This window comes from Phoca vitulina, unplaced genomic scaffold (genome assembly GCF_004348235.1).
Source record: "Phoca vitulina isolate PV1807 unplaced genomic scaffold, GSC_HSeal_1.0 scaffold21, whole genome shotgun sequence".
Lineage (NCBI taxonomy): Eukaryota > Metazoa > Chordata > Mammalia > Carnivora > Phocidae > Phoca > Phoca vitulina.
In genome coordinates, this window is record NW_022589724.1 from 2,211,714 (window position 1) to 2,232,044 (window position 20,331).

Here is a 20,331-nt window from a genome sequence, read left to right on the forward strand (position 1 = left end):
CATGGATGTTGTAATCATCCGCAGTGAAATATTCCCTCACCTCTTTGTGAAATTATCATTCCGAACCACGGAATACATTAGGTTTTATGATCTACTTGCTTCTTTGGGGAAATATAAATCTTGAAACATCATCTTCATATGACAGGACAAAGAGTCCCCTGGGACACAAGATGTTTAAGAATGTTAACTGAGAATCAGAAATAGTTTGCGATTAATATCGGGGTTTTGTTTATGGGCACAAATAAATCCCTGGTGTAGGGCTGACCTGTAAAAAGCTGTCCAAGATGAAAACTCTGATTGCAAATGATGGAATGGGAAAACAATTTGAATTTAAAGAGGTGATTTGGGGTGCAGGGTTGCAGTGTTTAGGAGCTAATATTTTCTGACCGTAAATTTGTATGCTATTCAAACATTCCTAGTCACCAACTAAAATAAATATTATAGAGACTAGGAATTTATATCAGTGGTCTACAGCCATCCAAGTTTTGTAAGAAGATCATGTGAAACAGGGCAGTCCCTGTTCCTAGGATCATCAAAAGACCCTCCTCAGCTGTCTTTCACCATTAGGGTTAGGTCCTGGTGGTGCTGCTTAATGTGGGGGTGGGAGGGCAGAGGAAGCCACACCAGCATTTGGGGCTTTGGGTGACTGGAAGTAGGGGGTCCTCCTGGGAAGAGTGCTGCTTTAGGAGGGAGAAGACCCACATGAACCTCCCCTCCTAGTTTGCCCTTGTGCAAGGCTGGTCAGGCCTCTTCTTTGTTTAAAACCCATCACGTCTTCTGCCCATTTCTTGATTGGATTATTTGTTCTTTGGGTGTTGAGTTTGATAAGCATAATAAAATAAAATTAAAAAAAAAACCCATCACAGACTCCTCATGGCTTCTAGAACAAAGTCCAACCCTCAGAATCCCTAGCCTGGCTCATAAAATCCTCTGTGATTTGACTCTGCCCCACTCTCCGGGCTCCCTTCACATTACACCAGGCTTTCGGGACTCGGTATGTGCTCTCCACATCTTGGTCCCTTAACCTGAAACTCTTACCCAGAATATCCCTCCTCTGTGAGCCATTTGGTAAAAAACTGCTATTTTTTAAGAACAGCATGAAGGTCGTCTTGTCTCTGAAGCCTTCTTAAAGGCTCCTGGGAAGAGGTAGTTTCTCCTTTCTTCCAGTTTCTCCTAAACCCTGAACATCGCTCTCTCCCCGTCTTGTGACCTTGCCGAAGACAGAATGACAGGATGGATTTCCCTGCCTCACTGGTGTTGGACTTGGCCAAGGGGCTTGATTAAACCAGTGGGATGTGAACAGCAGAACCAAGGCCTTAAGAGGCTATGTGTTTTCCTGTTCTCTAGTGTTTCTTTGATTTTCCATAGGAAGACTGTGTCTCTGACAGCTGCTGTTCCAAGGAGAATATGGAGTCCTGTGGAGCAAATGTGAATTCAGCTCGAACCTGGAGCCAAGCCCAGCTGCCCTCAGCCGGGAGCAGAGCTGCCCCAGCCAAAGCACAGACAGGTGAGTGAAAAAAAATCGATGCCCATCGTTGGATGCCACTGAGTTTTGAAGTGGTTCCTTACACAGCACGAGCGTGGCAACTAGCTGACTAATACATCGTTCCACCGAGAGGCAGTGCATGTGGAGGAAACCACCTGCTAAGTTTGGGGTGAATTAGAACAAATTGGGGCTGGTGCTCTAAGCCTCTTAGAGCAGTCCACCTTCGGTGTGGTGCCATGTCTGATGGGGCACCAGGGTGGCGAAGCAGCGCCACCCAGAGGCAGGCAGAGATAGTGCCCCAGGCTTCCTACCCAGTTCTAGGATAGAGATCCAGGAGTTCCCACACGTCTGGTGGAGGGTGAGGAATGTCTGGGAGAGCTATTCGGTTTATATAAATTAGAGATTAGCACAGGGGTGCTCACATCAAGGGCAGGCCCTTGGGATCTCAGGCTCCAGAAGATCTTCCGTTATCTGCCTGACATGCCCAGACCAGACGGGACCAGCCACCCGGGGAAGACCCCAACACAGGGTGCCCTACGGTATGAGGACATAACAGTGCACGATAAATATATGTTGTTTTAAGCCACTACATGTGGGCTAATTGTTTACAGCAGCAAGAGGTAACGAACACAAGGGGCACCTGGGTGGCTCGGTTGAGCATCTGACTCTTGATTTTGGCTCAGGTCATGATCTCAGGGTCATGAGATCCAGCCCTGCACTGGGTTCCACACTCAGTGAGGAGTCTGCTTGTCCCTCTCCCTCTGCTCCTCCCCTCCATCTCTCTCTCTAAAATAAGTAAGTAAAATCTTGAAACAAAACAAAACAAAACAAACGAGCACAAGCTGGAAACAATGTAATGACCCAACAGTAGAAGATTGTCTGATAGAATCTTGTTTTTGTAAGGAAATGACAGAGATTTATGGGACAGAGTGTATAGCTATGGTTACAAGTCTGACCTCTGGAGGTGAACAGATCTGCAGGTCCAACCCTGGTTCCACGCTTCTCAGCTGTGTGATCCTGGGCAAGGGACTTACCCTCTCTCAGCCTCAATTTTTCAATCTGTAAATCTCATATTCTTGTGGTGGGGACTGAAATATTCCCACTACATAGTAAGCACCCACTAAGTGGTAATATCTATTATTATTATTATTATCATTATCATTATTATTATTACACAAAAGGACCTACAGCAATGTGACAGTCATCTCGGGGTGAGGATGACTCTATTTTTCTTGTCCTTGATTTCCGATGTTTCTATCATGGATGAAATTTCCTTTGGAATAAGAGAAAAAGCAATGGAAGGTGAACTGAAACAACGGAAGAATCTGAAAATGTTTAGAGTTTTTTTAAATGTCTGATTCATTCTCAAACAAGAAACTAGAGTTCATTGCGTCTTGGGTAATGTTTCCATTACTTTAATTTTTAGAAGCTGGTTGCAAATAAATGTTTTCCAATGCCAGTTTGTTTAAATCATTTTTTAAAAAATGTACCACACATGCGCAATTTTCCATCGAACTGCTTTTGCCCACATGGTTTGCTCCCAAAACCTTGCTGTGGAAGGGACCCTAGTGGGGGCACACAGCACTGGGAGAAGTGTGTGGGGTGCCGGAAGCCGGGTCTCCCGAGAATGCGAGGTCCAGTGGGAGCATCTTGGGACAGAGGACAAGTGGGCTCTTGCTTGACACTAGACTCTGGGCGGAAAAATCAATGTTCAATTGTGATTTTAAGGAGATTATGTTTACTTATGAAAGTCATTAGTTGTGGGTATTTCTTTGCAAATGGCTTGAAACCGTGTCTTTGCTTAGCTATGCAAATGTTAGCAGGTAAAGCAAATTTTATTTTTAATATGAATTCACCAAACGTATCGAGTGCCTACCATGTGCCCGGTAAACTGGAGAAAGGATTTGGGCAGGGAGTGATAAGTGGATGGTGAGTGGATGAAGAAACATGGATCAATCAAGGTCACCAATTTCTATGAGCTCATTATCTACTTTAACATTTTCCCATATTTGCTCTATCTCGCTGTCTATTTCTTTTAAAATTGTTCTGCAAAACCATTTGAAAGTAATTTCCAGACATGGTGACTCCTTATCCCTATATACTTCAGCATAAATCTCCTAAGGATAAGAACACAGTCCTATATCACCATATACTGTCATTACTAAGGAAATCAATAAAAATCCTATAATGTCTAATATTAAGTCTATATTCAAATGTCTCTCTCCCTCTTTTTTAAAAGCTGTTTTGTTGTAATCTGCACTGATGCCGTGTTTTAATTGCCTGGAATGGAAATGACCTTTGCTCAATGTAGTCAATGGCACTGTGTTCTTCCCATGGCATTTGCTGGCATTGCAGGGTCCTGTTTGAAAGGAAGTGACAGGTTTCGCAGGGCTTGCCTTTATGTGACAACAAATACCATGTTTTGTAAGAAAAGCTGGCCTCTTTGGACTCCCCTTTCCAACGGTACCAGGAAGAGCTTCGGCTCTCATCCCAGAGCGAAGGCTCAGAGACATCCCTTGCCCAGTGTCGCCACCTGGAAAGTGGCAGAGCAGAGACTCTGGATCTGAGTTGTCTAACCACAAAGCTAGAGCTCTGCCCCTTGCCCTTGCCCCTTCTGCCATGCACAGGGACCCCTGGAGTGAACAACTCTGACACCTAAGCAGGAAGTGGGCCCTGCTCAGTGGAGGCGATTTCTGTACTATGGGGATTCTCCTCACAGCATTTCACAGAAACCATGACAAGAGATTCAAGAAAACAGCTCTAGGATAACTCCCCCTGAAAACCCATTTCCTTAGCTCAGGCTGTCATAACAAAATATCAAAGATGGGAGCTCCAACAATAGCCATCTATTCTCCCAAAGTTCTGGTGGCTGGAAGTCCATGGTCAAGGTGCCGCCATCAGGGTTGGTTTCTGGTGAGACTTTTCTTTTTGGCTTATAGACATCTGCCTTCTTGTTGTGTCCTCACATGGCCTTTCCTCTGTGCACACACAGAGAGAGAGAGAGAGAGAGCTGTTATGTCTTTTTCTCTTCTGATAAGGACACGGTCCTTATTGGATTAGGGCCTGACTGTTATACCCTCAGTTAACCTCAGTTACCTCCTTAAAGGTCCTGTCTCCAAATATAATTATAGCTTAGGGCTTCAGCGTGTGGATTTTGGGGTAATGCAATGCAGTCCATAATGCCTGTTCAGTGATTTGACTAGAAACAAATATTTTGCTCCCATCTAAATTGGGTTTAGCACAGTGTAGTTGGCCATCTGGATCATCCATATCCTAGATACTTATTTCTCCTCACTAGTGACCATTTCCCCATCTTAACTGAGTTCCCTTAGCCTGGCCCATAGACCCAGTGAAAGGAAATGCCAATTTACCGCACCGTGGAGAAAAACCCAGCTCAGCCCTCAGTTTCTTCCTGAGGTCTTCTCCTCACAGCCTTCCACTGCAGAAACTGAAAATTCAAATACTCACTTCTGCATCTCCTTTGCAGCAAGCAGGGCTTGGCCAAATCAGGCTCATGCCCCTGATTTGAACTGTGAACTGCTGAAGCAGAGGAGGGATCCTGCAGAAGTCCTTCTAGCAGGGTATTGGCAGCAACAGCAGCTGAACAGTTTCCCTGAGGTGGCAGATCTGGGGGCTGCACCTGAATGTTGTCGCATCTGAGGGCCGACAGTGTAAACTATGCAGCATAAACTCCTGGGGGGCGGGTGGTCCATGGCAGCAGCGGTGGGGTCTCCACTGGGCCAGTTCTGAACGTGGTTTCCAACTCTGTCCCAGCTGCCTGGCCTCGGAGGCCCTCTCATATACTCTGTGTGCTCCTCAGTGTCCTACAGCAAAGTCCTCGTCTGCGTCAATTACTCAGAGTAGATTTCTGTCACTTGTACCTAAGACCCCAGGCTGCTTCCTGCACGACCTCTGGAAGGCCATGCAAACACAGTCCATTACTAAAAGAAATAGTCTTGCTATTAGCTTATGACTAAGCACAAATGATGTTGCAAACTTCCTTTTTTTTCCCAAATATACTTTTTCTCTTAGAATAATTTTAGACACACAGAAAAATTGCAAAGATGATACAGAGTGTTCTTGTACATTTCACAGCCAGTTATCTCTGCTATTAACTTCTTATATTAGTGTGGTACCATTGTCACAGTTAATAAACCATTGCTGATATGTTATAATTAAAGTCCAAAGATTATTCAGATTTCTTTGTTTTTACCCATTTTACTCCATGTCTATGTTCTGTCCCAGGACCCCGCCCACAATACATTACATTTAGTCGTCACGTGTCCTTAGGCTACTCTTGGCTGGGTCAGTTCCTTACACTTGCCCTGTTTTTGATGATTAGTTTTGAGGAGTACTCACCAGAGGTTTTGTAGCACGTCTTTCTATTGGAACTTCCCGATATTTTTCTCATGATTAAACTGGGGTTCTGTGCTTGGGGGAGGAAGGCCACAGAGGTAAATTGCCCTTCTCATCATAGCATATCAAGGCTACATCCCATCAACATGACTGATCACTGTGGCTGTTGAGCGTGGTCGGCTGGCCCAAGTTGTGTTTGTCAGATTTCTTCACTATCAAGTAACTCTTGTTCCCTCTTTCCATAGTGTAGCCTTTGGAAGGAAGTAACCATGCATAGCCCCCAAATTAACAAATAGGGAGTTATGATTCACCTCCTTGAGGGCGGGTATCTTCTGCATGAAAAATTTGTTTCCCCCCCCCTGTTTATTTGTGTGTTTTTTATTCAGATCATTATGGACTCATGGATATTTATTTTATATTTTGGGTTATAATCCAGTACTATTTTATTTATTTGTTGCTCCTATGTCCCAGTGACATAGCCCCCCATCAATGTGAGTTTAAAATTTTTTTTTTTTTTTAGCACTTTCTTCCTTTTTGGCATTACAAGATGCTCTAGGCTCAGCTTGCATATTTTCTGTGCCATCCTGGGATCGGCCATTTCTCTAAGGAGCTTTGGTTCCTTTTATTGGAGGATGGTATTAGACTTCATGGTTCCGGGGCTAGGTGTGCTTGTTGCTACCAAAGTGTTCTGGCCATTCTCGAGGCCTCTCCACTGAGAGGACAAGGAAATGCATGCATGTACACTAACCTGTGTGTATATGCACATCTCTACGTATTTCTTTATTTAAAAAAAATTTTTTTTTTTTAGAAGATTTTATTTATTTGACAGAGAGAGACACAGTGAGAGAGGGAACACAAGCAGGGGGAGTGGGAGAGGGAGAAGCAGGCTTCCTGCCGAGCAGGGAGCCCGATGCGGGGCTCGATCCCAGGACCCTGGGATTATGACCTGAGCCGAAGGCAGACACTTAACAACTGAGCCACACAGGCGCCCCTTAAAAATTTTTTAAAAAGATTTTATTTATTTATTTGAGAGAGAGAGAGCTGGGGGAGGGGCAGAGGGAGAGAATCTCAAGCAGACTCCATGCTGGGCGCGGAGCCCGAGGTGGGGCTCCATCCCACGACCCTGAGCTCATGACTCCAGCAGAAATCAGGAGTCTGACTCTCCTCCGACTGAGCCACCCAGGTGCCCCTATACGTATTTCTCTGTGTGACTGTCTGTGTCTATATTAAGTGAAATAGGAGTTTATATTGTTATCTCCAACTCCGATCCCTTGCCGCCCTCATCAGACTCACCCGTGAACCCCCATGTCAACAATGAGAAACCTGCTCCCACCACCTGCCATCCGTTTACTTAACTGTCCGATCCCAGTGACACACAGAGGAGCTTCAGAATTGACCTTCACCCCCATGGGAAACCACTTTGCCAACTAGAGTGAAAGGCTTCCGTGTCATTCCTTTTGCCTTTAGTTTTACAGACACCACGAATTTCCAAAGTGGCTTCATTCAGCGCCTCCTTCTCCACCCCTTCCGTGAGGTTGTTTCATAGATTTGTGCAAAATCCCTTTTTTTCTCCCGTGAGGCAGATTTCAGCCCATACGGAATCAGCTGGAGATAGTCCCTGGGACCCCTTCTTTCTCCTGACCTCGCCTCCTCTTTTCTACCCTCTGCCCGCTTCCCGAAACCTGCTTTCCTCCTGCTAGCCCTTTCCCTGGAGTAGACCAGGGAATGCGTGCTTGGTGTCTATCCTGAAGGAGAAAAGGGGAGTTCTTAACAGCCAAGGGGTGATGTTCCATAGACCTCCCGGGGAGGAGGTTCAGGGTCCCAGGTCCCCCAGAGGATAGAAACTATGAAACAAGAAAAATGTTCTCTTCCTAGCGTTCATGGCCTCTCAGAGCATTGCTTCAGTATGTTATTTTTTGAACTTAACCGCCATCCACAGATGTGAGGATGGAAAGGAAGAAAGAGGTGAACAGGGACAGAGAACAGCATCCGGCCACATGGAAGACCGTGGACTATGCTGTAGGCTTGGGTGGGAATCAGTCATGACACAGTTCTACAGGATAAGGATTTTCCAAAATCAAATCATTCATGGAAACAAGATTTCACTTTTAAACGTTATGTTCTTCAAATTTCTCTATCATGTTTATTTTCAAAAAAATCATCAGACTGTTGAAATACTTTGAAACCTCACCCACTCCTCCCTGAAAGTTGATCTAAATAGCATTCTTGTAGTTGTAATAATCCCTGTGGCTCTGGCCTGGGGGAGGGGGGCTCCCAAGTTTGAAGTGGTGTCCCTCATTCTGTCCCTGGGAGATGAGGAGCGAGCCTGACAGCTGATCACTTCTCGCCTTTGATCAGCACCTTCCTTATTCTAATTACACCTTTCCCTAAAGTAACTTTTACAGCTTCACCCCTTACCCCACCCCTTATGTCCCCGTTTAAAAGGAGCCTATTCAGACCGCTTGCGAACAATGATGCTCTGGGATGGTTTAATCGGGGAAAGGAAACCTGTAGAGGGTCTTATCTGGGGTGAGTGTCTCAAGCGTCCAAGATTATCTCCCTGTCACCTCGTGACCCATCTTCTTCATGCCACCTTTTAATTTTGGTAGCAATTACAGTGTATCTGGATAATGCCCATTAGCATATTCATGGTCATCTCTTCACATTTATTGTCCACACAACTCATTAATCTTCATCTACTTTGTGTGCTTGACAGCTCAATCTATTTTGCAATCTCTGGGAAGGAGCCATAGCCCCCCAAAGCCTTTGTTTTCCTGTAAATAAACTGTGTTGGGGACCAGAGGACAATGGTGCATCCCATGGTGATTGACACCAGCCACGGCTACTAATCAGGATGGGACTTCATTGCCAGCTGAGTCGAGTGCATTAGGGGGCCATTGTTCCAACCCTGCCAGGGCGAAACACACACAGCCAGTCACCTTCGCAAGATGGGTTGATTGTTCTTCAAGATTAGACCGAGTTGCCTTATTATCCGTCCCAGACAACAAGCCATCTCACCCAAACAGACGCATTTGCAGGAATGGCCGGTGTGCCGGCCAGATTTGAATTGCTAATGTATAATCTGCCCGGCACAGATGTGCAATGAATATTTGGATGTTGTTCTGCCCGTCAGTCGAGGAGGCTGAATTGATGAGGTGATGAGTATTCAATGATGGGTCCTGGACGGTGGCCAATGGCAGAGTTTGAGCACTTGCGCTGATGATAATCAGATTACCCTCCAAAGTACCTTCGCGGTAATGTAGCGGCAAATTCTGTTAGAGACTGGTTGGTGGAAAGTTCCCTTTTCTTTTTGGGGCAATGAGACTTTTTTTATGTGTTTCAGACTGGACAGGGTAGAGAAGTTGCCTTTATTGTGCCCTTACCTGATGACTCTTAAGGCTGTAATGTAGAGCTGACTGGTTGGGTTTGAATTCACCATGTTCTGGCTTATTTGTTTAAGCTCATTTTGCCTCAGTTTTCTCATCTGTTGAAATGGGTTGAAAAATTCTATCAACCACATAGAGCTGCTGTGAGAATCCAATGAGCTGATATACATAGACTAAGTCCTAGAACAGTGCCTGGCTCACAGTATGCACTCAACAAATGTTAACTATTCCCATATTATTGGTCATTTGCTTTCCCTCAATATTACTGTGGTCAAATAGCTGGGATACACTGAAAATAAAGTAAACCATCTTCATTACGTCAGGATGTCTCCTGGCCTTTACTATGCTGCTTTGTCTGGCACAATTCGCCGTGTATGGAACATTTCCCATACTTACATGATCATGGAATATTTTCCCCTGAAGCATCTTTTGCAGCTTACTTTCCTCAGAACATACTATAAGGAAAAGCTGCCTAGAATATAATATAACATTTGCAAAGCTTTGAAAGAAAAACATGGGATTTGAGAGTTTTATATACAATCAAGCTATTTATATGTGCAGGCCATGGGACTTAATTACTCAAATGCATATATTCTCCCTGAAAAATAAGTCATTCAAAGATGTGTTCTATATGGAGGAAACGCAAGGATGGCAGATAAGAACTTGTAGGAAGCAGTGAGACCAGTTGATTGCATTGAAATAAGTCTGAGCAATTGTAGCAAATATCTTGTCAAACTGACATCAGAAGATTAAGATATTTGAAAGAAATTATTTCTATTAAAATAATGGGATAATAGCAGATAACAATGCAGATCAAAAGAATGAGGAAGGCAAAAGAGAAAGAAAGTGATTTTTTTTTAAGAAAAAAAAGGTAGGTAGAAAAAGATATCTATCTATCTGTATCTATATAAAGGTATAGTGAGAGCACTCCAGTAATCTTCCCTAACGCATTAAAAGCCAACACTCCTAGATGCAAGGGGAAAAAACCCCTATAACCAAGGTTTCTCTGCTTATTTTTAAAAAATATTTTATTTATTTATTTTTGAGAGAGAGAGCACGAGCAGGTGGGGAGAGGCAGAGGGAGAAGCAAACTACTCGCTGAGGGGGGATCCTGACGTGGGGCTCGATCTCAGGACCCTGAGCTCATGAGCTGAGTGGAAGGCAGATGCCCAACTGACTGAGCCACCCAGGTGCCCGGGTTTCTCTACTTATTAAACAAACAAAAAAGTGTTCCAAGTTAAAATGCGGGTAAAATATGGTTACTCAAACATGAACACAAAGAAAGCTGGACCTGGGAATATTAATATCGAACAATGCAGAATTCTACAGGTTAGAGAGTATTAAAACATTAACAATTTCATTTCTTTATTCCAATCACTTGCTCAAGATAGGTCCTAAATAGACATTAGCAAGGTTTATCATAGAGGTGGATGCAATTAGCAAAAGGGACATGGGAAGGGATGGCTTGTTTGCCAGGCCCCCGTGCGTGGAATAATCCCCATTTTGAGTACTGGAGAGGACACTTACTTTGTCTTCCTGACTCACCGACCTCCACCTCCTTCCTTGGTTCGCCCTGGGCTCCCTTCTCTCGGCTCCATGAGTCCTGCTGCTGTGGGATCCCGGATCCTGGCCACAGTCGATGGGAGCCTACCTGGGTCTGGCAAACTGTAGAACCTTGCCCCCGACTTGCTGCATTAATTTAAGAGAAGGGTCTATCTCAGTCCTTCACTGGTGTCTCTCCAAAGTCTGAAAAACAGGACCTGATCCTCTTCGGTGACACACACAGTAAGATGGAGGTTTCGGCTCCTACTGGTGACCATGTTTCCAGCCATGAGGAAGAAACTAGTCTACAGTGAATGACAATGAAGTCTCCTATAAAGAAATGGTGTTGTGGTGACATTTGAATTTCTGGTTCTGTTGAACCTCAAGCCTAGCTACCTCCCTGCACTTCTCCTCCTTCAGGTGTGCAACTTTTCTTGGAATGACATGATATATCCCTGTAGCTTCCTAAAAATTCCCTTTTCTGCCTAAGCTAGCATTGGGAAAGAGTCACTTGCAAGGGAAAGAGTCCTAGCTAATTGTTAAGAATGTGAAATAGTGGTACATACATCCTGACACAGGGTATTGAATTGCTCTATTGAACTGAAGTGTTAAGTTAGGTTTCTAGGTTCCACAAGTCAACAGAGGCATAAAATTTGGCTGAAAGCAAGCTGGTCAACCTGGTGATCGGGTTTGAAAATAAACATCACCAGTTAGTGATTTTTTTTTGAGAATTACTAGTTTTTTTTTCTTTTGGTGTATTGCTAGGCAGTTTGGCAACCTCCTCATATGTCTATTTTTTGGATGCTTTTGTTTTCTAAATTTCCTCTTTAAAAGTTTAAATATTTGCTTTTAGAAATTCAAGTCAGTTTTCCTCTAGGCCGCTCATAGTAGCAAAAAGTTGGAGCAATCTTAATACATAATAATATGGGATGAGTTAGAATAAACTATCCATCCCCAAGAGGGCCACAGTCAGAAACACAAATGTCTAAAAATACGTTGTGAAAACATAACTGACCATTAAGATTATTTTATACTTTTATGTTCAATTTTCTTTTATTTTCTTATGAGAAAGTCAACTTATGGAATATCAGAAAATAAAAGCAAACAGAAGAAAAATTTAATGCATTTTGATAGTCACACTCACCTGGGGACAACCAAAGTTACCACCTTGGTGTATATTCGATTAGAAACTTTTACATTACATATGCACATATATTCTCACATTTCTTCACTTATAACATCTTTTATTTCCTATAAAAATGAAACTATAGCACACGTGCTTTAAAAAAACTTTAGGGGGTATGATTTACATACAATAACATACATTTGATTTAAGTGTGTATTTTATTAGTTTTGACAAATTCATATACCCTTATAACCATAATAAATATATAGAACATATCCATCATCCCAAAGTTCCTTTGGGCCTTTACCCAGCCGGTCTCTGCCTTGCCCTGGGCTGCAAGCAAACCATGACCTGCTTTCTGTCACTGTAGATAGGATTTTTTTCTCTGACGTTTCACATTAATGGAATCATACAGTATGAATTCTTTTGTGTCTGACTTCTTTCACTCAGCAGGCTTTGAGATTCATCCATGTCATTGTGTTTATCAGTAGTTCATTCCTTTTTATTGCTGAGAAGTATTCCGTGGTATAAAACCACAATTTTGTTTATCTATTACTCACCTGTTGATGGACACTTGGATTGTTTTCAGCTTTTGACTATTTTTTTTTGAGGATTTTATTCATTCATTTTGAGAAAGAGAGAGAGCAGAGGGGAGAGGCAGAGGGAGAGGGAGAAGCAGACTCCTCACTGAGCAAGGAGCCTGATGTGGGGCTCCATCCCAGGACCCCGGGATCATGAACTGAGCCGAAGGCAGATGATTAACAGGCTGAGCCCCCAGGTGCCCCTTAGCAGTCTGTTCTAATTGTGCCTGCCAACTTCTTGGGTGAGTGGCAGGTCACAAAGGCAAGTCACATCTATGCTACACCCGTGCCCCTTCCCCCCCCCCCCGAACCCCCCCCCCCCCCCCCCCCAGACTCTTCTATATTTGTCTGAAATGACATCAGGGGCTGGCCTAGTGATAGTGCTTCCTACAAGACATTTCAGCCTTTGCTTGTGTTCACATCTCTGGGTCACAAGGACAGTTCGGCCTCATCGTGAGGCCCACCCAAGCCTCTGATCCTCCTGATGAGGATGAGGACGAGGACGAGGACGGGGACGAGGATGAGGTTGGGGACGGAGTGCTGGCACCAGCAGCGTCTGGGCTCAGGAGTCAGGAGGGTAAAACCCGTCCCACGCCTCCCTCCTGAGGGTTGCTGTGTGATGGGAGGCCAGGCTGGAAGCCGAGTCTGTCATTCGGAAAGCTCCCCAGCCCCGGCTCGCAGGCATGGCCCTGGCGACCCGATGGCGGCACCCTCATGGGGTGGCGGCACTGCGGTGAGGGATGAAGAAATAAGGGGTTCCAAGGAAGGGGCAGGAGATGAGGGGTTTTGATAAAAGTGCAGGGGATGTGAGGGGCTTCCCTAAGAAGTTGAGGAGAGCTGCAATGCCCCTGCATGACCTCACGCGGGTCCCGCTGGCTTTGGGGGGGGGCCTCTCTGTTTTGTGTAAGCAAAGTAGGCTGGGTGACCTCGGGGCGGCCTGGATGCTGGGAGTCGGGAATGCAAAGAAAGGAGGTCGGGGATCGTCGGCGATACTGGGGGACGCCAACGGATGGCAGGCGGCGAGCGGAGAGCAGCGCGGCCAGGTGTTCGCTCGGGCGCCTCATCGCCCTGAAGTTAGAGGGTCGGGCAAGGCGGCGCAGGTGCACTGGGGACCGGCAGGTTAGAGGTGGCGAAGCGTGCCCCGCACAGGCATCTGCTGTGACGGACGGAACCGTGACCCAGCCTCGGCTGGCCGTGGTTGAGTTACAGCTCCGGGGCTTCCCAGCTGTAAGCCTCAGCTGCCCCCGTGACCTCAGCTACGAGAACTACCTGCAACGATCCTGGGAAGAGCAAAGGACACAGCCTGGAAAGAGCTCCGCAGACTGGAGGCTGCCGTATTTACGTCACCGACGGGCAGCGGGCTCAGAGATCCTGGTGTGAGCCGTCCCGGATGGGTCGGGTAGCTGCTCTTGGATCTGGCAGGTTCGCTTTTCAGCTGTGTGCCCTTGAGCAAGGCCTTCATCTCCCTGAGCTTCCCTGTGGATAAGAAAGGGGGGGATAACACACCCGTCTTACAAGATTGCTCTGAAGCCGAAGGGGGGAAATGACCAGCAACACCTTTGTCACCCTGAGGACCTCCACAGGCCCACCTGCGGTGCTGTGGAGGGTTTCACGGAAGAAATGCCACAGAAGGAGTTTGGTTAGGGCGAAGGCAAACTGAGTGCTGGAGTGGCTGGACTCGGACCTGGAGAGCCTCGAGCCGGCCCACCCTCCAGGCTGAGTGACACAGGCAAGCTGCTTAGCCACAGCCCTCTATAAAGGTGAAAATGCCTACACCTCATAGAACTCAGGATAAATGACTTGTCTGCTGTGTACGTCGGATCATGCCCAGCACACAGTAATTGCTAGAAGAATTACTATTGATAGGGTCCCAGACAATTTACTTCAGTGTGCCATGCTTCTGTTCTCCCTCATTTCAGCTTAGTTTTGGAAGCTGCGAACACCTCCTATGGGCAAAGCTCCATCCCAGGTCTAGGAACCAGGAGTTAATCCATCAGAGGCTGGAAGCTCATGGCATGTAGAGTCCTGCATTCCGCCCTCTCCCACCCCCCACCCCAGATCTGTGGTCTTAGTGTCACCTGCTGGGACTTAAGACAATGAAGGGAAGTTAAATGTAAGGCCCATGAGCCCCTGGTGTCCATTTTGGAAGGATCTGCATAAAAATGGTCAAATAGGCAAAAGTTTTAGTGCTCTGAATGGGTAGGCACCAGTTACGGATCCGAGTCTGTCCTAAACCCAGGGCTCAGAGCCACCAGGCCTTTCTGCAAAGGCTACAGTTCCCTGGGGGAACACATGCACCAAACCACAAAGTACAAAACCCACGACATGGGGATGACCTACTTTATTGGACTGTAGGCTTTCACGATGACAAAGAAAAACAAACTCAACTTTTCATTCCATACAAGACAATATATTTGACTCTCGTTTTAGAGAACTCCTTTTCGGTAGTCATTTCGTTTCATAAAATACTTCTGTGATACAGACTAATGTGATATATTACAACCTGAAGTTTCGTTCTGTTAAAAAAAACCCCAAAGAACAAAATAGTAGTGCAGTGTGAACCCACACGGAATTTCTACAGTATTTCAATATCCCCAAATTACAAAATAGCTAACATTTATATAGCCCATACCATGAGCCAAGTACTGTTTTAAGTACTTTACATATATTATGTAATCTGCCATAACTACTCTATGAAGAATGTAGAATATTATATCAGCTGAAGCTGAGGCACAGAAATGAAGTAATTTGTCCAAGGTCACACAGGCTGTTAAGCTCTCAGGTCTATACTCTTAGAATTGATGAATGTGGAGACTTTGGCTAGTGATCATTGCTCTTTTTTTAAAAAATGAATTTAGCTTTTGGGGCACCTGACTCCATCAGTTGGTAGAGCATGGGACTCTTGATCTTGGGGTCGTGAGTTCAAGTCCCATGTAGGGCTAGAATAAAAAAAAATGGTAAAAAAAAAAAGAATTTAGCTGTAGAGATATGTTGAAAAGTGCTTTATGTTTATTTGTACTTAGGCCAACAGGTAAGTAAGGAACTGTAAGACTGGTCGGTGGCACAAAAGGGCTAGGGTCCACGAAGAGGAAGACCACATGCAGGCTGGCAGGAAGGAGGAGAGAGGAGGGTCAAGGAAAGCTCCACAGCCATGGCATCTGAGGCAGGGCTTGAAGGACACAAAGCAATGGTGTCTTACACTAGTAGGAGCTTACTTAGCCAAACACCAACATTAACAAAGCCGATGACTCAGATGACACGAAGAAAGCAAACATACCTAAGAGGCACACCCATGAGTGACGATGTCCCCTTACTTCACCACCTGGTTTACTCTAGTTTCAGACTTCAGGCTTGGCTATCCACAGTCCTAACAATACCAAACAGATCACAGAGGCCCGAATCTAGGATGCTTTCTTTTCCTATGATAACCATATTTTATTGTCCCATCTCAGTGTGCAAAAATATAATAAATCATCTTTGTAAAAAAGTACAGAACATTTTTGCTGTGGATCCAGGCAAAGGTATGACTAACAAAAATTTCCAAACAGAGGATAGTAAACGCTTAGGTGCATTGATTTTGGGTACTATGGTGACCCTGTTCTCATTATGCTTTGAACCCAAATTAATTGACTTTAATGATGATACACTCCAACTATAGTATGCCAAGTAAGGCAAAGCAACTATAACCTAGAGAAAATATAACTGAAGTTTTTTGATGAAGACGTGGAATAATTATAGCATAAAAGATATTTCATTTTTCTGAAAAAGTAGATGGAAAGGTGCTGTGCATAGGAAAGTGGCTCAGATTCAAGATTCAAGTTTATTTTTCTTTTAATTGCTTCTGCAATGGACTCTAGGTTTCTTTTTCGGTTTCAAAAGTGAGGCTACAATCTACAAAAAATGATACTAATGAATACAGCATACAGGCCTTTAAAAAGTAGGATTATACCAGCAGCTTGGTGACATACTGGTAGAGCTGTTCTGTAAAAGCTGCAGAGGAAAACTTTTCCTTCACCCTGGCTCTCCCAGCCAGTCCCATTGTGGCTTTTAAGGAAGGCTCGTGGATGAACTTTTCCATCGCTTCTGAGAAGTGCACTGGGTCAGGCTCACACAGAAACCCTGTGACGCCGTGGACGACGGACTCCAAGGGCCCACCTGAATTCACGGCAATGACCGGGCACTGCATGTACATGGCCTCCAAAGGGACGATGCCAAAGTGTTCATTGCTCGGTGTGTAAAGCACACAGGTACAGCCTTGGAGGAGTGCGATTTTCTGTGTGTCTGAGAAAGAGCGCAGGAAAGTCACACACTGTCCAAGGTCGGACTGCTGGACCATTTCCTTCAATTCCTGATAGTGTTCCACATTCTCCAGGACTCTTTCATCATAACCACCTGCCATGATTAGATGAACCTTGTCCCAATCCTGGGATGTCAACCTTCCACGCAGTTTTCCTAGGGCGTCCAGTGCCAAAGTCAGGTTTTTCTTCCTTTCGTATCTGTTGATGGAGAGGAACAGGAATTTCTTCCCCTTGGGGACGAGGTCATCGAGGTTTTCAGGAACAGCAGAGTCAAAGCTGGTGACATTCAGAGATGGGTAGAGGACATCGGGGTCTATGTGAGACAGGGACTTGAATGTCTCCTTAAAAACGGCAGCTGTAAACTGGCTGTTGACTAAGATGCAGTCCGCCATGCCCGTAGTGTATTCCTCTATCCAGTCCATCGGGGCCCTGTACAAGCGTTTCAGAAAAGAATCTCTCCTGGTGAGCAGCAGATCTGGGAAGTGACAATAAAACAGGATCTTCTTGGGCCGTCTGGCCAGCTTGAGCACGGGGATGCAGGCAGACACCTAGCCGAAGCAAAAATCAACAGCAGATACGGACCGGTCAACTCAGCTTCAACCAAGTCAAAAGCATGCCCACCCACCCTGCCTGCCGCTCTGTGGGCTCGTCACGGGCAACGCCTGATTCTGCTTTGTGTTCCCCTGGACTCTCACCCAATACAGTGCCTGGTGTACGGAAGGCTTGTACACATCTGTGGGCTGGGTGCTAAATATTTAAAGCGGCAAGTCCAATGGTTTCCTCTAGAACAGCATGGTCCAATGGAAATAAAAATCTAGTAAACACATGACAACATTTTTTAAGGGTGAAATTTAAAAAATATTTATCTAAAATATTATCATTTCAAAATGTAATCAGTATCAAAAAAGTTAATGAGACACTTTACATTCTACTTTTCTACATTAAATCTTTAAAATCAGATGTGTAATTTACACTTACACCGCATCTCTGTTCAGACTAGCCACATTTCAAGGGCTTAATAGCCAGAGGTGCCTAGAGGCTACCCTACTGGACAGGGCAGCTCTAGCATGTTTCTCCTGCTAAGGAACTGCAGTGCAGGCTCTGGAATGAAGACTGCGGGCTGTGTGACCATGAGCACGTAATCTCACCTCCCTCTGTGCCTCCGTTTTCTCTTCTGTAACATGGTGACAACTGTGGTTCAAAAAACTCCTGGACTGTTTTGTGATTATTAAACGTACCAGTATGTGTAAAATGCTTCAGAATTTAGCACACAGCATGCGCTCAATAAATGTTAGCCATAATTGTTACTAAGCATGAACTACATGCTGGCATTACTAGAGACGTTCCTGTTGGGTCATCTTTACAAATTACTTAATCTCTAGCTCACTTACCACTTGAAGAATCCTGCCAGATTTATCAGAAGCTTCTTAGTTAGAAAGTAGCAGATCTGGAACAAAACTCAGGTCTCCTATTTCCAAGCTCAAGTTTTTTTCTATTCACTAGTCTCAGCCGCCTCATAGCCTCATACTTAACGACTAGCTACAAATGCAGGATGTTTGGAAATGTCCACATTTCTTAAAAAGAAACAGCCTCTGTACAAGCAAAGAGGATCAAACTAACTCAGGAATAATAAAGAAGCACACAAATACAAACGTGAAACCATTTCCACCGATCGGTTTGGCAAAGATTAAGACGGTTTATAGCATCCATTGTGCACAAGAGCATGGAATTAACAGGATCTATCATACCCTGTGGGAGAGCAAAATGACACAACCTCTTTGAAAGGCAAATCTGGCAATAGCTATTGACATTTAAACTCTCGGGTATGATTTCTAGGAATTTACTCAAAGGACATGCTGACAGAAGTAGAAAAAGGGTACGGGGATGTCCATTACAATACTATTTGCAAAAAACTGGTCACAATGAGTGTCCTTTAACAGGAGAATGTATAAATTATGGTACTTTTAAACAAAAGCAGATTTTCCAGCAATCATCAAGACCCATGAAGTGAATCTCTAATATTGATATATAAGGATGTCCCAAACAGGAATTCTGGTGGAAAAAAGAGCAAGTTATCAAATAGTAAGTGTGTCACAGTCCTCATCATTACAAATAAGATGCATCTGAGAACAGACGCATATGCTAGTGTAGCTACAAGCAACTTCTGGAAGGATACAGGAGAAACTGCTAACAGTGGCTATCTTTAGGGAGTGGAACTGGGATGGGACTTTACATTACACTCTTTTATACTATTTGAATTTTTGTTGAGTAAATGTTACTTTTTAAAATAAATTACTTTTGGGGAAGAAAAAGCGTAGAGTCCAAAACAGCTAGAGCCCAGATGCAGGTGGATATTATTTACTGAGGTAAAGAACTCTGACTTCTCCCAAGACTAACAGGGAGCCATGTTAAGCTTTAACAGGGCATGACATGTTTCACTCGGTGTTTTTAACACGACACCGCGGACGAACGAAGTGGCCTGTCTGCAAAAACTAAGACAGTGGGATGCATGTGGCCTGGAAGTAGAGTCAACATAATTAATGCAAAGAGGGGAAGACCTACAAGTTACTCAGAAGGAAAAGGTGACTTAGGGTTGACTTCTAATGCTTGCGTTTCTCAGAGCAGCCCCAAGACCCATCTACTTCAGAACTGCCCGAAGATCCAGCGAAAATGCAGATTTCTGGGCCCCACCTCAGGACTCCAGGATGAAAGCTTCTGAGGGTGGGGCCGTGTAACACCGTGCAACTTTAATGTGTCCACACTAAAGTTCGAGAACCAGTCTCACTCCCAGCTCTCTTCTCTCCAGATCAGTTCCGATCTCTCCGAACCGCAGGCCGGGAGAGCTCACCAGAGGCCATGCAGTGCGCCCTCCCTAGCGGGAAAAGGAGGCGAGGCGAGGGTCGGGCGTGGCCGCACTCGCGGCCGCCTCACCTGGTCGCACACGACCACGTCGAACTCCTCGTCCCCGAGGAACAGCACGTAGAGCGCCAGGAAGATCATGCGCACGTAGGCGCAGACCGCGGCGCCGCGGCCGCCCCAGCCCAGGCTGCGCGGGAGCCAGTCCCCGGCGCAGCGCACCTGCAGCTCGCGGCTGTCCGCGAAGCTGTGGCCGGGATCGTAGTGCGCCGTCCAGATCTTGACGCTACATCCGCGCGCCTGCAGCGCCAATGCCGCGTCCAGCACCAGCCGCTCGGCGCCGCCCACGCCCAGGTCCGGGTGCAGGAACAGCACCGACGGGTTGGGACCAGGGTCTTCGTCTTGGCCCCGTTTCTTCGCCATGGTCAGCGGCCCGCGCCCTACCGGGCTTCCGCGCATGCTCCTTCCCGGCTCCCAGCGGGCCTCTGCGGGGCCGACCACGCCTCGCGGCGCTTGCGTCAGTTAGGCCACATCAGCGCAAATCTTCAGGCGCCCAGTGTCTGCCAGAAGAAATTTCCCGTCTGACCGTAGCTATAGCCTCCCTTTGGTAGGGATCGGACTCTATGAAGGACGCTGCGATTCAAAGAAAGGAGGCGGAAGGTCTGTACTTCCCACACAGCGGCTGACCAAATCGCCTGTA

General features: G+C 45.6%; 1 protein-coding gene across 1 annotated transcript; it reads right to left on the bottom strand.

Annotated features, from left to right (window-relative positions):
* Positions 1-15,379: 15,379 nt before the first annotated feature.
* On the bottom strand, positions 15,380-20,330 carry ALG2 (ALG2 alpha-1,3/1,6-mannosyltransferase). Its single transcript, XM_032418718.1, has 2 exons — positions 19,707-20,330; positions 15,380-17,323 (listed from the first exon to the last, which is right to left on the bottom strand). Exons 1-2 carry the CDS (start codon positions 20,088-20,090, stop codon positions 16,421-16,423), a joined length of 1,287 nt encoding a protein of 428 aa, XP_032274609.1. The 5' UTR covers positions 20,091-20,330; the 3' UTR covers positions 15,380-16,420.
* Position 20,331: the final 1 nt, after the last annotated feature.